This window comes from Schistocerca gregaria, chromosome 1 (genome assembly GCF_023897955.1).
Source record: "Schistocerca gregaria isolate iqSchGreg1 chromosome 1, iqSchGreg1.2, whole genome shotgun sequence".
Classification (NCBI taxonomy): domain Eukaryota; kingdom Metazoa; phylum Arthropoda; class Insecta; order Orthoptera; family Acrididae; genus Schistocerca; species Schistocerca gregaria.
Window position 1 is genome coordinate 980552580 of NC_064920.1, and position 16893 is coordinate 980569472.

At 38.0% G+C, this 16893-nt stretch overlaps 1 protein-coding gene and 1 long non-coding RNA gene across 6 annotated transcripts in view; both read right to left on the reverse strand.

Annotated features, from left to right (window-relative positions):
- Window positions 1–5032, reverse strand: part of LOC126277616 (uncharacterized) — a 52858-nt gene extending 47826 nt beyond the window's left edge. For 2 of the 3 annotated variants that reach the window (XR_007550611.1, XR_007550612.1), the window contains exon 1: window positions 4461–5032. This is a non-coding gene — a long non-coding RNA (uncharacterized LOC126277616). The remainder of the gene's footprint in view (window positions 1–4460) is intronic. The other variant, XR_007550613.1, reaches the window with a different exon arrangement.
- Window positions 5033–6336: 1304 nt separating this feature from the next.
- The window catches only part of LOC126277580 (peptide methionine sulfoxide reductase MsrB-like), an 87037-nt gene continuing 76480 nt past the window's right edge, over window positions 6337–16893 (reverse strand). For all 3 annotated transcript variants that reach the window (XM_049977371.1, XM_049977373.1, XM_049977372.1), the window contains 2 exons: window positions 9966–10089; window positions 6337–6831 (listed from right to left, as the gene is read on the reverse strand). In XM_049977371.1, the coding sequence (XP_049833328.1) occupies window positions 6733–6831; window positions 9966–10089 (223 nt within the window). In that variant the 3' untranslated portion in view covers window positions 6337–6732. The remainder of the gene's footprint in view (window positions 6832–9965; window positions 10090–16893) is intronic.

Sequence of the window (16893 nt, forward strand, 5' to 3'; positions counted from 1 at the left end):
TTCTCAGGTATTGTTGAAAGGAAAGTGAGAGTATTAGTTGAGGACAAATTGGATAAAAATCAGTGTGGGTTTATGGCAGGACCAGATCTTTAGCTTACAGCAAATAATGGAGAAGTGTTATGAGTGGAACAGAGAATTGTATCTGTGCTTTATAGACCTAGAAAAGGCATATGCTGGGTTCCTAGGAGGAAGTTATTGTCTGTTCTATGGCATTATGGAATAGGAGGCAAACTTTTGCAAGCAAATAAAGGTCTTTACATGGATAGTCAGGCAGCAGTTAGCGTTGATGGTAAATTGAGTTCACGGTTCAGAGTAGTTTCAGGGGTAAGACAAGGCTGCAACCGGTCTCCACTGTTGTTCATATTATTTATGGATCATATGTTGAAAACAATAGACTGGCTGGGTGAGGTCAAGATATGTGAACACAAAATAAGCAGTCTTGCATATGCGGATGACTTAGTTGTGATGGCAGATTCGATTGAAAGTTTGCAAATATTTCAGAGCTAGATCAGAAATGTAAGGACTATGGTATGAAGATTAGCATCTCCAAAACGAAAGTAATGCCAGTGGGAAAGAAATATAACGGATTGAGTGCCAAATAGGAGGTACAAAGTTAGAACAGGTGGACGGTTTCAAGTACTTAGGATGCATATTCTCACAGGATGGCAACGTAGTCAAAGAACTGGAAGTGAGGAATAGCAAAGCTAATGCAGTGAGCGCTCAGCTACAATCTATTCTCTTCTGCAAGAAGGAAGTCAGTACCAAGACTATGTTATCTGTGCACCGTTCAATCTTTCGACCAACTTTGTTGTATGGGAGCGAAAGCTGGGTGGATTCAGTTTACCTTATCAACAAGGTTGAGGTTATGGATATGAAAGTAGCTAGGATGATTGCAGGTACTAGTAGATGGGAACAATGGCAGGAGGGTGTCCACAATGAGGAAATCAAAGAAAAACTGGGACTGAACTCTATAGATGTAGCAGTCAGGATGAACAGGCTTAGATGGTGGGGTCATATTACACGCATGGGAGAAGCAAGTTGCTACCCAAGAGACTCATGGGTTCAGCAGTAGAGTGTAGGAGGAGTCGGGGCAGACCAAGGAGAAGGTACCTGGATTCGGTTAAGAATGATTTTGAAGTAATAGGTTTAACATCAGAAGAGGCACCAATGTTAGCACTGAATTTTATAAGGGGGATATGCTCCAGACTGAACACTGAAAGGCATAATCAGTCTTAAATGATGATGATGATGATGATGACTCAGGTAGATGTTTGATACTAGTAGATTTCTTATGGCTGGAAATTCCCTCTTTGTCTCTGATAGTATGCTTTTTCTGTCATCATTACTTTGTAATTACCTGAATCAAATCAATCAACATATGTTACAAATGTGAGCATGGTTTGCTCGTGCATGTTGCTTGTAACTCTGCAACCCACCTCAACAGACCCATAGAGAATTGTACGGTATGGTAGTCCTCCATCCCTTATCAATGAAGAAGGTTCCAGTTTGAAATTGCCAGTGCTAGGCTGAAAGACATGGGTATCGGAAGTGAGCTTCACATCACTTCCCACTTCTTATGGGAAGTTGGTGAAACAGCTGGCAATCAAGTGACAAAGAGGCCTAGACTCGCAAGAATGTTCCAGACAGAATGTTGGAGAATGTTCCAGAATATCCTCAAATGTTCCATCATCTTGCTGTGAGGATATATTCTACCTCAGAACGGTCTGTATAGACTGTGGCAAGGGAGAGATCTCGTCAGTCATGAATTGAAAAGAAGGAAACAGAAAGAACAGCAAAGAAATGAAACAGATGAGTGAAAGAAGTTTAGCTTCACAATAGAAGCTAAAAATTGAAAGAGAACTTAAAGGATAAAAAGCAAACACAAAAGTGCACTACCGGAGAATCAAGGGTTGCATCAGACACAGGCAACAACTGTCACTGCACAACCACTACAGTGTACAAAAGGGGAACCAGGGGTAGCAACAGACAGTCAAAAGAGTGTTTTTGAGCATGAAATACTAACTTTCTACAATTTTTTTTAATGCTCATTGTTAATAAGTTCTTGGGTGATCTAGAATGTTCTCAGAAAACAAGACCAAGTTATTTGGAGCATTTTCAACTAGTTCTGCAATAGACAGTTATCACTTACCCAATATACTGATGTGCATGGATAAACTGATATTTTGTACACATGTAATTAATGGAGACTTCATTTTGTGTGTGTAAGGGAGCAGTAAGTGCAAGAACTGCGTATTAGTGACTTCCATGATTTCTTAAAAAAATATTAGGGAATAAAGAGGTTCTTTAACCCAACATTTGCATTTTACCTCAACCTTTGTTGTATGCAGTCTATTCTTTGCTGCCCATTCTATTTTTCTTCTCCTCTACAGTTCCTTGTGGCACTAAGTTAATTATTCCTGTCCCTTCTTCTGGCAGTGTTCTTCCATAGACTCCATTCCTCACTCACTCTTCATTTCATGCTTTATCTTTAACATTCTCTGATAGTAAAACTTTCCAAATGTTTCCAGGTTCTTCTCAATGGCCCATGTTTCTCTTTCGTACAGTGCTTTGTTCCAGGTGTACACTTTGAGGATCTCCATCCTCATTCTTCCACATTTTTCCATGACCTCTGCTATTGCTTGCCAAATTCTGTACCAACTATGCTGTATATTCCTTTCAGCTGGTCTTCTGAGTCTCTTGTGCAATGTACAGTCGTAACAACAGTGGTAATAAACTGCAACTCTGCCTTACACCCTTCTTAACATGAAATTGTCTTTCTCTGCTTTCCAATTTTATCATGATCCTTTGAGTTTTGTAAATATTGTAGGTTATCACCTGACTCTGTACTTTAATCCCAGATCTTTCAAGAATTGTGATTATCTATTTCTACTGTGACAATATTATGAAAAGGGTCATTCCTATTTACTATATAGCAAAGATGCTGAGTTGCGGACACAGACGCGCGCACGCACGCACGCACGCGCACGCACGCACGCGCACGCACGCACACGCACACACACACACACACACACACACACACGACCACGACCACAGTCTCTGGCCACTGAATCCATCATGGATTTTCCATTATTCTACTGTAGTTGTTAAAGGCTTCCTCTAAGTCTACAAATTCGATTTGCAGGTGGAACAGGAAAGGAGATGACTAGTAGTGGTACAGGATACCCTCTGCCACGCACTGTACGGTGACTTGTGAAGTATGGATGTAGATGTAGTGTATTTTTTCTCTTGTCTTCATTTCCTTATCAAGTGTTAGAACTGATTCTCTGAAACCAAACTGATCTACACAATATTGTTACAAACATGACTTACAATAATTACCCAGCAGTTTTCACATTTATTCAAACATGCCTTCTTTGTCTGTATTATGATAATACTTGTCTGGAAATCTCATTGAAAGTCACCTATTCAAATAATCTTTTAGTTTCTATACTTCCCTCAGACTTCAATAATTGTGAACTTGTATCATCAAATTCCTTTGAGCTTAGGTCATTTAGAGTTCTGATGAACTTTGAGCTCACCATTAGACCTCACTTATTTTTTCCATGTCAACTTCTATCACACAAGCCTATAATCTACTTCGGCCTTCAATCTGTCCACACATTATGCATTAACATCTTTACATTTTGCTAATCCAAAATTATATTTAATCTTCCTATATGACATTCCAATTCTTACTACAGTCATATCTTGACATTTTTCTCCTATTCATTCTAATTTATCCTGTTTAACAGGAAGTGTAATTTTATGTCTAAGCAATCTATACTACTGCCTTCCTACCCGATTTTAAGGTTCTTATTATAACTCTTCTTTCCATAAGCTTCATTATTTCCAAAGTTATCTATAGCTTCTCCACATCAGTTTGTGCTACACTTATGGCATCCTGCCCTGCCTTAAAACTTTCCTTCTTTATTATATTCCAGTCCTCTTCTACTGAACTACGTCATCAAACAGTGGAAAATCCTGGACAGAATGTAACAATATTATGAAAAGGAAAGTTCCTGCTCACCATGTAGCGGAAATGCTGAGTCGCAGATAGGCACAACAAAAAGACTGTCACAAATAAGCTTTCGATCAGCAAGGCCTTTGTCAGAAATAGATGGCAGACAGACACACACACACACACACACGACTGCAGTCACTGGCAACTGAAGCCACACTGCTAGCAGCATTGTAGCCGTCTGCTGTGCATGGCCGGGCCGAGACAGTTGATACAGTGTGGCATTTAAGTAGAGCAAGCAATGCGGTTTGTAAGGAAATAACAGAAATACAGTACAAAGAGAAAGAAATATGGACATTGAATATAGTGATGCATTAGAAAAGAGCAACAGAGGAAAACAGCACTGGGCTAGGATTAAACAAAAGATGTTAGGCAAAAATCAAACAATGGAAAATCCAAGATGGAATGTAACAATATTATGAAAAGGAAAGCTACTACTCACAATATAGTGGAGATGCTGAGTCGTAGATAGGCACAACAAAAAGACTATCACAAATAAGCTTTCGGCCAGTAAAGCCTTCATCAAAAATAGATGATAGATACATACACACTCATGCAAATGCAACTGGCACACATGACTGCAGTCTTAGGCAACTAAATGTGAGCAGCGGTGTGGTCTTGTAGCTGTCTACTGTGTGCAGCCGAGATGGTTGATACACTGTTGCTCGTAAGTAGAGCATGAACTGCGGTTTGTAAGGCAACAGGGGAAGCACAGGAAAGAAGAGAAAGAGTATAGTACAGTGGAAATGCTGAGCCACACACAGGTGCAACAAAAAGACTGTCACAATCTTACTATTTTCTAATGCATCACTAAATTCAATGGCCATATTTCTTTCTCTTCTTTCCTGTGTTTCTGTTGTTGCCTTACAAACTGCATTGCATGCTCTACTTACGAGCCACACTGTATCAACCATCTCAGCCGTGCACAACATATGGCTACAAGACCATGCTGCTGCTCGCAGTGTGGCTTCAGTTGCCAGAGATTGCAGTTGTTTGTTTTTGTGTGTGTGTGTGTGTGTGTGTGTGTGTGTGTGTGTGTGTGTGTGTGTGTGTCATCTATTTTTAACGAAGGCTCTACTAGCCAAAAGCTTATTTGTGACAGTCTTTTTGTTGTGCCCATCTGCGCCTGCATATCTGCTATATGGTGAACTACATTATCATTACACAAAGACTTAGAAAGCATATTTTGGTCTGCAGAACATACAGAGGTGCAAACACAGACTCTGATCATAACCTACTACTAAATGCATGCCACAGGATGATGCAGCAGCTTTTAGGCATGTCACTTGGTGCTCCTAAAGTACAAACATTAAACCGTCTACCACAATAACAATTAGAGGGCAGATGTTCGCCACTAGGGCTTCCCTGCATTTGTTGTGCATGCACACAGGGATCTTTCCCTCTTATCATGCCCTCTGACAGCAGACAACCTGTGGTGAGATCATAGTAGTGAAGAAGATAAGGGCGAATTTATGAGGTAAAAAACGAGTAGTATACTGTGCCTACCTGATTTACCTGCAGATGTCCTCAGTAGCCAGCATCTCCTTGGAAAATTGACTGAAAAGTTGGTGGTGAAAGTATGCTATTGTTAATAACGTAGTTCACACTAAAATGTTCAGTTTAAAAACTCTAATCAGTGATATGGTCTGAACTAATGTTTATTCTCAGTTTGGGTCTCATGTACTTCACTTCAGTATAGATAACATTCGGTTAATGTCATACAGTAGTTGCAGTCCAGGTGCATTATCCTGACAGAAACTTAATCAGTCACAAATGTCTTCTTGTGACAAACTAGCAGTCAACCCAGTGATTATGGCGTATTGTTAGAGATCAATACAGTCATTTGTGTCATGTTAAATTCAAATGGAAAGTAATTATCAAAAATTCTCACTCAGTTATTGAGTAATAAATGGCAGGACACAAAGCACATCACAAACAGGGTACACTTTTTTTGTTTAAAATATCCACCTGACCGTTATAGGGGCAATAGTGAAATCATCATTATCCAATGATTAACCTCTTCCAGTTATCAACCACAGACTCAGAGCTAACTGAGTAGCAAGAGCAACCTATCATTCCCCATCAGCCATTATATTGAATAGATGAAATAGGGTATCATCTTTACATTACCATGTTAGTCTTCTAGTTTCAGGATGCTAATATGACCCTATTGTAAACTTACTTAAGTGTGAAAAATCAAGCAGATTAAGATGATGAATTTGGAGTCTTCTACACTTAACTTTAAGCTATTAAACTTCAGCTATATGTATTTGATTAAGAGCTTTTATCCTCAACTCCACAATTAAGATCTGCAAAACTCTTAGACACAGTAGATTTTATTTCATAAAATGTTAAGGATAAATACAAGTCTATTATGACAAATTATTAAGGAATGTACAATTGCTGTGCTGAAGCAGAACACATTCCTAAAGCATAGAACAGTGTACAACTTTGAAGCATCATTAAGCCACAATACATTATCTTTTGTGACATTTCCTGCATTTAATGTTCAAATACTTTAAGCAAGCGGGAGGTTGAATAGGGAGGCAAGTTTGTGCACCATATGATATGAAAAATCAAAATTAAGTTATTGATACTGTTTTGTCTCACATAGGCTTACCTATTTTTTTATTATAATTTTGAACTAACCACTTGCTTTGGAACAAATTTATGCTATACTGTTCTTAAATGAATTTTATTTTTATAGTTGTTACTTATTCTGGTACAAATTTGAGACACACTCCATTTATGCAGTAGCGCAAACCAGTTGGTTCTGGACCATCATTGAAAACATGACCAAGGTGAGCAGAGCACTGAAAAAAGAAAAATTCATTTAAAATAAAAAACCATTGGTGAAAGTTGTAAAGTATGAGATAACATATTAATAACAAACACAGTTTGTAATAAGAGCAGTTCTAAACATATTCTGAGTTGATAGTTCCTCATTCGAATAGGGTAAACCCAATGGGGCCAAAAGCATATCAGAGAGAAGAAAGCATGATTTCATATATTCCACATTGCTACGAAATGAGACAGGGACAATCTGAGCTTTCTAGCCACAAAAGTTAACTGAACTGGCGAGTATTTTAGAGAGGCACAGGAGGCTATGAAAAGGTATACTTTTTCTACATGTTATTGGATCAGTATAATAACAAAGATACCAACAGTAAGTACATATAACAAAAATGAAAACTGCTACAATATTGGAAGGAAAATAAACACAAGGGAAAGGAGTGAAGATTAGTGTTTAACATTCATCTTAAAAAAAGCGCCCTTTTTTCCCCTCGGGCACCGACGCAAACTTCATGGTACCAAATGTTTACATTTTTGGCAGTGAATCCAGTCACCATTTGCAAATGATTCTGCACTATAATAATTCAAGAAACAAAATGCATAATTATTTTCATTGTTTGCTGGCAATTTGTAGCTTTTAATACTTCCTTAATCATTTGCCGTAGATTACATTTCTGTTTATTGTTCTTGCATTTGTTTATTTCTTTGTTTGGTCCCTGCTGAAAAAGATTCTCTGCAAATTTCTCCTTGGAAACAATGTCTGTGCAGAAGGGCATTATTCCTATGCACTGATACCTCTTGATTGTACACCCAGCAGAGGCAGTTTTGCTCCAGGCATCACAGAAAATAGTACAGAATCTTTGTTTCGTAATGCTTTCATTGGGATTATTCGGATTACAATGAGTCGACTCAATTGCATTTCTCTGATACTGTGCCTTTAGAGACTTAAAGGAAATTATGTCTAATGACCGTAGTACATGTGTACTGTGTGTAGGCAATCCCAAAAGTTCCATCACATTTTCCTGACAATATTCTACAGCATCCAAGCTAGTATGCCTGCCATGGTTTTCAATAACAAGAACTGTAACACTGACCACTGTTTTGTATTTCTTGAAGTGTCGAAGCCAGATCATAAACAGTTCTTCATTAATGTATCCCGATTCACTCATTTCCATAATGGAACCAGGAAGTATCCAGATCAAGATAGGAATACACTACGCAAATTCAGAAGGATGTAGACTGCAGTAGGTACTGGGAGATGAAGGAGCTTGCTCAGGATAGAGCTGCATCAAACCAGTCTCAGGACTGAAGACCACAACAACATTAAATACAAATGGAAATGTATTGGAATGTGATTGTAAGAATCGTGAAGTTCCCAAAGATTCATCTGCAAGATGTAAGTTATTGCCTTTACACAATACCCTTACTACACACTTCAGCATAATATCCACTTTTATGCATGGACATGTCCGAAAGAACAGGTACCATATAGTTAATGCTAACCGGCCATTGACCTTCTTCTTCTTCTTCTTCTTCTTCTTCTGTGCGGATGCACATGCATTGCCCGAACTGTTACGGAACTCAGTCAGATTGTCTGCCACGAGTAATGAGTGTAACGGACAGGGGCACTACTAATATAGTGTGCGGATATTAAATTGGGAATATGGGTCTCACAGGGAGTGTGCAAGGGATATATCCCTGGAATCACACTGTCCTCTGTGCCCTTGGTGGCTCAGATGGATAGAGCGTCTGCCATGTAAGCAGGTGATCAATGCCCGTTGACAGTGTAGGGTTTTGATTCAACTATCATTTCTTTATGCATAGAAATTTCACACATAGTGTTTCATTTCGCTCTACCTCTGGTTCTATAAATCATTTTTATTTGTCTGAAATTGGACATGTGAGTAACTGCCAAACATACTAATATACCATAGTTATGCTTCACTCTGAATGTCATTTTATTTCTGTCATATCACATTTTACTGAAATCCTTTTCTTTCTATCATTAAGTATGACTCCACCCAAACAATGAGGATTCCATAATGTGTTAGTTGCTACAGTAAAATTTTATGATATACATAATTAAATGCTTCGCCAAGACCACAGAAAATGTCAATTGGATAATTTTTCTTTCTTGGTTCTTCCATAACTGAATTTTTATATTAGTTTGTCTGTAGAAAATCCTTAATGCAAGCCAAGCTGGTAAGTTGTTAAAAGCTTAGTATTGTAAAAGAGGTTCAGTATTCTGTTATAAGCAACATTCTAGAGACATTTGAAAAGGCGGGAGATGGGTCTTTACTTACTTTCTTATTCCCACTTTTATAAATGGTTATTAGAACTCGATATTGCAGTCTTTCAGGAAATACATGTTGACACATCAATTGATGACAATGGTGGGGGAGAGGGAGGGTTACAGCCAGATCTGCAAAAGCTTTAACTGTTTGGCTGAAAAACCATCACAGTTAGAAGAATTACTGATATATTTAGTAATATGATGATTTTTGTGATTTCTTTAACAGTTGGAAAGGCAAAACTGATCTCTGCTGGTGGAGTATGGCATGTAATGCATGCCTAAGTACATTATAATGAATCAGCTTTTGAAACTTTGTTTTTTGTTCTGGGGGCTTCGACTGCAATTATGTAACTTACTTGCACATCCAGTTATACAGTTTGATATGGATTCAGAACCACAGTGTGGCTCAGCATTCTTCACAGTAGCAAATACTGAAAGATGTGGAAGGCATGATAAATAATGGATAAAAATCCCCAGACTTTAGGATCTGCAGTTTTTTACTTAATCAATAAGCCACTGAGACACATCACAGGACTAGTTATTGATGTGGCTTGGGAAAAAAATATTACAGTTGAATCACTATAAAGGCACCACAATATATGGAGTTAGTGCTTTTTATATGGTTGTTTTTCAATCTGTATAAACAAATTTAAACTTGTTCATCACTTGAACTGTCAGATTTCTCTTCGGTGTTGGATTAACATTAATAATTTACTAGGTATGGAAAGAAAAAGTAACTTCATACTCCAGTCAGAAACTGCAAAATACATGTTGTTTCAAACATGAAATTGGAACAGGTACTATGTGTACAATTGGCAGTATACTTCATAAAGATGAAACATTGTGGTAAATTAAACTTACATTGTGACACAGAACTTCAGTTCGAATCATACCATGGCTCGTATCTAAACGTTGTATGACACTTCCATCAATGCTCTGATAAAAAGAGGGCCAGCCACTGCCAGAATTATATTTTGTTTCTGAGCTAAAAACATACGAACACATTCATTTACAAGCTACTCTGCATAAATCAAATTATGTTATGGCATGAAAAACAAAGTATGATTAAAATTTTGCACGTATAAATGTAATGCAGAGTATAATCAACAAGAAAATTGCCAAATCACTCAAATAAGAGGGTAATACAGTTATTAAACAAAACTATACACAAAGCAGCAAGTAATTTTCAAGTAAATTTCATATTATATTGTATCATAAGTGACTAAAATTAAGACACAACCCAAGTAAACAAGTGAGTGGTTTCATGGACCTTGCAAACTCTTTGTTATGAAAACATACAAGTGATGCAAGTAAAGTTGGGCTTGGAACTATGCTTATGCAAAAACTGAGCCAAGGTAGGTATGATGTGCTTCTGTCAATCATTACAGTCGTGTGTATACCAACCCAAACTGAAAGATCTGATTTTGTTTACAATGTGTAGACCCAAAATCAAACCTAAGAACTTCATCATGCAATATTGGCTCAGTTTTAATAAAAGATATATCATTCTTGAATCAAAAATTAACAAACCATGAACTTCATAACAAACCAGCAACAAATAATAAGTTTATTAATCAAAGCATACCTAAAGAAACCAGAGAGGCAGCAAAAGCAGTTCACAAAAATGATCACATAAAACTTTGCAGATAGTGTTTGATGAATTCAAAGACTGGTATGATATGTGCCCAATGTTCCATTAGTGATACATAAATGTGGGATCCTTCTTTATAAAAATTAATACAGGGGTTTCCACTCGAACACCTCCAGATCTAATGAAGTTTGGTGTGAATGGTCTACATGGTCTTTGATGGTTATATACCAAATTTCAGTATAGTACCTTCAGTGGTTGAATTTTTAGGGGCTTTTAAAGAGAGGCTACTCACCTTCACGTCATGTACTTTGATGTAAATGTGCCAGGTTTGCTAGGCTTTTTTAAAAAGTTCTAGCAAACATTTGGTCATTTGGTTTAATACATGTAGACAACTTATTATGCTGAACCACACCACGGCAAAACTTAGGGATTTGGTGGAAGGAACGAGCAGAACTGTGTGGGTACATAAAGCTGATGAGGACATTTTATTGTTTGTGTGAAACTTCACACACATTTCCACCCACCAAAAATTATCATACACACAAGCAACATACTGTCCTGGTTGTAAACTTGCAATTTAGATTGCTGGAATTTCTTCATCTTCTCTGAAGACATTAACTGTGAATGCTGTAGCTCCATTGGAAACTCTGCTTGCTCTGAGCAGATTACAATTAACTGGCTTACACTGGTGATTCTCTCTTGTTCCAGAAATTGTATATCCCCAAGCAAAACTTGTTTCTTGACCAGGCTGAATTTTTTCAGTTTCTTATTTTTGTACATGAAAAAAATCTTTATGCCTGGAATACTACCATCAAAGAATTTGAACAAATCATATGGAGTCAATATTTGCTTATCTAAGAGCATCTGCTATCTAGCACGGGCTGCTAGTGTTTTTCCTGTTCCCCATTACCATCACAATGCAATTTACTGTTGTTTATTCCCAAAAAAAAAAAAAAAAAAAAAAAATCCATTCCGTAGTGATGCCAGAATCCTTTTTGTACAGATATAAATTGATGAAATTTTTTAAATTTTTATATTGAGCAGCTCAACCATTACTAGAGTAATAAAAGTTCTTAATGTATTCAATCTTTGTCTTTAAATATGCTATTAACTTTATTTGAAAGGCATGGGTAGCAATGGTATCATGACAAAGACAGTCACTGACCATACAAATGCGAATACTCTGACATTCTTTGCCACCAAAATAGACAACTGGCCTGACTATTCACTCAGTGAAATCCTTGAACAGCAAATGAATAATTCTCAGCAAAATCCATCAATATAATTAACTCATTTTGTGCAGAATTTCCTTTTAGCTCCTTTAGGCAAAATTTTTGGTGTTTTGACACAAAGTGATGGCTCCAGAAGGAGATTTTCACTCTGCAGTTGAGTGTGCGCTGATATGAAACTTCCTGGCAGATTAAAACTGTGTTCCGGACCGAGACTCGAACTCAGGACCTTTGCCCTTCGCGGACAAGTGCTCTACCAACTGAGCTACCTAAGCACGACTCATGCCCCGTCGTCACAGCTTTACTTCTGCCAGTATCCCGTCTCCTACCCTCCAAACTTTTCAGAAGCTCTCCTGCGAAGCCCAGAACCCTGATCAGGGGAGACTTACCAGAGGAGATGAGAAGGAAAGACCGATTCTTGGTGACAGTTCTCTTTTCTCCTCATCCTGTATGGTAAGTCTTCGCTAACCCAGCATTCTGTGCAACTTTCCCATAACTCTCCCCATTTCCTAAACCTCATCAGTTCTTTTCCTTCATCCCTCTTCCTTCCCCTTCAACCCTTCTGCCACAAGAAGGTACCACTGGCTCCGAAAGCTTGCACATTTCCTTACCTTTTATATGGATCTTCTACTGCCACTGCTTGGTGAGTAGATTTTTTTATCCGTCCAATTTTATTATACTAGCATGGTAATAATCAGATCTTGCTAAAACGAAAAGAATTTGGCAGCTCCTTGGTTCCAGTGCATGATCTGCTGCTTCTGATTTATCCGTCTTGCACAGGCAACAAATGAGTAGTTTGAGAAAATAAGAAAATATTTCAAAAAAATTATTTTGATGGATGTAAACAGTATTGCTTGCACATTCCATATGATAAAAGACTTACAAGCTCTATTCAGAACATTCCGGAACATCTGTAATTTTGCACCAATGGTGTGTTGGAGAGAAATGCCGTTGGCATATCTGCACATGCCTGTGTTTAATGTGTAACTGGTGGAAGTTTTATTGTTGTACATGAATACTGTGTTACACAGTTTGTGAATTTTATGATGACAGATTTAGAGGAGCAACCTGTCTACATTAAATTTTGTGTGAAGCTCAAGAAAACCTTTACAGAGAGACACCACATGATGCAGAAAACATATGGTGATGAGTGCTTAACCCTTGCTTGGTATTACGAGTTGGTCACATGGTTTAAAAATGGCCTGGCAGAAGTTAAAGATGACCCTCATTCAGGATGCACTTCGATGTCTACCGATGGCGCTCAAGTCAGGAATGTCAGTGAAGTTGTGATGCCAATCAAAGACTGACTGTCCGAGAGATTGTAGAAGAATGTAACATTTCAGGTGGATAATGTCATGGAATCGGTCGCAGGTTCGAATCCTGCCTCGGGTATGGATTTGGTGATGTCCTTAGGTTAGTTAGCTTTAAGTAGTTCTATGTTCTAGGGGACTGATGACCACAGATGTTAAGTCCCATAGTGCTCAGAGCCATTTGAACAATTTGAATTTTGCAATGTCTCCAAGAAAAAGTCAGAAGGAAAAGGCCTGAAATGTGGTGAAACAATTCGCGGCTCTTGCATCAGAATAATTCTCCTGCACATTCATCCCTTTTGATGTGTGATTACTGCACAAGAAATGAAATCACTGTGCTGCTTCATCTTCCGTACTCTCCAGATCTGGCCTCTGGCGACTTCTTTTTATTTCTGAAGTTGGAAAACCTGTTGAAAGGACGAAGATTTGCAATGATAGGTGAGATAAAAGAAAATCTTGCGTTGTGTACCGGCATGCCTCGGGAACAACTGTTCAGTTTCAGCTCTGTAGCTAACCTGTATGGTTCTGTTCTGTACTTATGTTCAAACGGCTGTTACTTAAAAAACACACATTGTAGTATGTTAGCATAGCAGCTGGATCACAAACCTTTTTAGGCTATGTCTAAAAATCAAAAAGTCAAAAGACTAGATGTACTAGATAATAACAGACAATAGCATAAGTACAGTTTTCATCCATTCAAACATAAGTGGCATAACAGAAATGAAAAATAGCAGTAAATTTATAATGAGTCTGAGGCATAATTACAGAAACCAGTACCTGTATGTTAGAAGTATTGACCCTGGCAGTTGAGACACTTGTCCCACTGTGACACAAGGTGGTGAATGGCTGTCTCATAAAATTCCCAGGGCTATGGTTTAACTAGTTCCACATATACTGGACATTGTCATCCACACAAGTGGACGAAAGGTTACCCTGATGTTCTTCTTTGACCTAAGATACCCCCCTTCTGATTCACTTCCTGCAGAATGGGACAACAGTGAATGCTCAGTGTTACTTGCAAATCTTGACCACCCTTCACCAAGCGATCAAATCAAAACGACCAGGCAATCTCACCTGGGTACCAATTCTGCTCCACAACAATGCCAAGTCTCATACGGCCAACACAGTCACGGCACTCCTGCTGAAATTCAAATGGGAGGTTCTCAGCCACCCTCCATACAGTCCGGACCTCTCTCCCTGTGATCATTTTTGGTCCCCTTAAAAAGGCTCTGAGGGGCAAACGATTCACCTCGGTCGACAACATCCAGCTGTACGTGCAGAACTGGTTACCATCACAGCCCCGGGAATTTTATGAGACAGTCATTCACTGCCTTGTATCACAGTAGGACAAGTGTCTCAACAGCCAGGGTCAATACTTCTAACATTCAGGTATTGGTTTCTGTAATTATGGCTCTAAGCACTATGGGACTTAACATCTGAGGTAATCAGTCCCCTAGACTTAGAACTAATTAAACCTAACTAACCTAAAGACATCATACACATCCAAGCCTGTGGCAGGATTCGAACCTGCGACCGTAGCAGCAGTGCGGTTCTGGTCTGAAGTGCCTAAAACCACTCAGCCACAGCGGCCGGCCTGTAATTATGCCTCTGGCTCATTTCTCTTTGAATGGACCTTATAATATGTAGCTCAGCCAACAAATTTTCATTTAAGCGGAGATCCTTGTATAGGAAACCTGTCTGTGACATCACCACAAATGAACTATCAATCCCTAACTAAAAAATGCAATTGTTAAGATTTAAATCTTACATAATATATCATGTTAAGCAATGTGGATAAACCAATAGTTCTGTGCTACACTGAACCCTGGCTTCAGGAACAGTAAGTCTCTGTAACTTTCAGAACTATACACTAGAATTACACTTTTGTTGGTCAGTGTGTATAAACAGTAGCAGCTGTAAATATGAGCAAAAGTAATTAATGAATGGACCAGTAAAGTTAAGCACGGAAGAAGAGTGTTCACCCATAGGGAGAGTAATAAATAATACATGATACCTTTCACCAGTGTTCATCGATCACGTGACAGTAGTCCAATATTATTTCTGAGAAAATGTGTAGCATAAAGGCAAGGCAACGACTCACCTACTGCGGACTAATGTGTGAAGCATGGGCATATGTGACAGTAACAGAAAACAGTATTCACACTATCTTTCAAGATCTTGCTCTTTTTATAACAAAAGTACACACAAAAATAAAAAAAACACTCCAGCAGAGAGATGCATGTGTCTGTGAACTTTTGGAAATCCATTAAACTTTTAGAAATTGATTAGAGTGGATTAAGGAACACTGAAAGTGTTAGAAATTGAAATAAATTTAAGCGAAACTGAATTGCTTAAGGATGGTAAAGTATTAAGTGGAATTTTAATGTTTAAGTAATATTAACATTTAATAGGAGGCCTAAATGTAAAAGAGGAGGATATCTTGCCAGTGATGAATTCAAAAGAACAAAACATAAAGAACAGCAAAGGAATAAAATAGTTGATGAATGAGAAGCATGTTTAGCTTCACAACAGAAGATTGAGAAAAAACGTGATCAACCGAGGCACCCAGCAAGCAGGTATAGACAAACTGCTGAAGAAACAAAATTATAAAATGAACTAAATACAGTTACGATCAGTGAGTTTTATGAAAAACAATTATTGCAAGTTCATGATAAAAACACCAGTGTACAGATAGTGCAAATCCAAAGTAGTACAGTTTGGCAGGTGAAGCATTATGTTATGATCCCAGTAAAGAGTACAACAAAAACGGCCTGGCTTACATTTATTGTATATCTTGATTAGGGTATTGTTGAATACTTTAGTGGATTTAAGAGTGGTTAAGAGTTTCAATAAATTAAGATAAAGACCAAATGAAGTGGGTCTTTTTCAGTTAACAGTAAAATATTTAAGTATTGTATTATCACCAACTAGGCAATTCTATTATAAAACAAACGCTCTATTGCTTGGCAAAAGCATGAGACTGCTAATGTTCAGACATTGAAATGCAAGAGACACTGAGTAATTTCCTTACATACTATTTAACCTTCAGTCAACAGTATCCCATTTCAGACAATACACAAGGAATGATTGTCAACTGAATAAGGATTAATTTATCAGCATTCTACCGAGTGTGAAAACTTGGTCTCACCAATTCTTACCATGTTGTTGTCTTCAGTCCAAGTCCAGAGACTGGTTTGATGCACCTCTCCATACACGTTTATCCTATGCAACCTTCATTTCAGCATAATTGCTGCAATCTACATTTTTGCATAACTACTGCAATCTACATCCACCTGAACCAGCTTTCTGTAGTCTGTGTTGGTCTTCCTTTACAATTTCTACCTCTCACAATGCCATTCATTATCAAACTGACTATTCCTTGAGCCTAAGGATGTGTCCTATCAATCAATATCTTCTTTATGTCGGGTTGTGCAATAACACACTTTTTTTCCTTGATAAGATTCAGTATGTCTCTGAATTGACTCACCACCTCTTCATTGGTTACCTTATCTGTGTAATCTTCAATATTCTTGTGTAAAACCAAGCTTCAAAAGCTTCTTTTCCTTTCTTGTTGGAACCTTTTCACAACCACATTTCACTTACATGTAAGTCTACACTCTAAATACTTTCATAAAACCTAACACTTAAAATTGCATTTT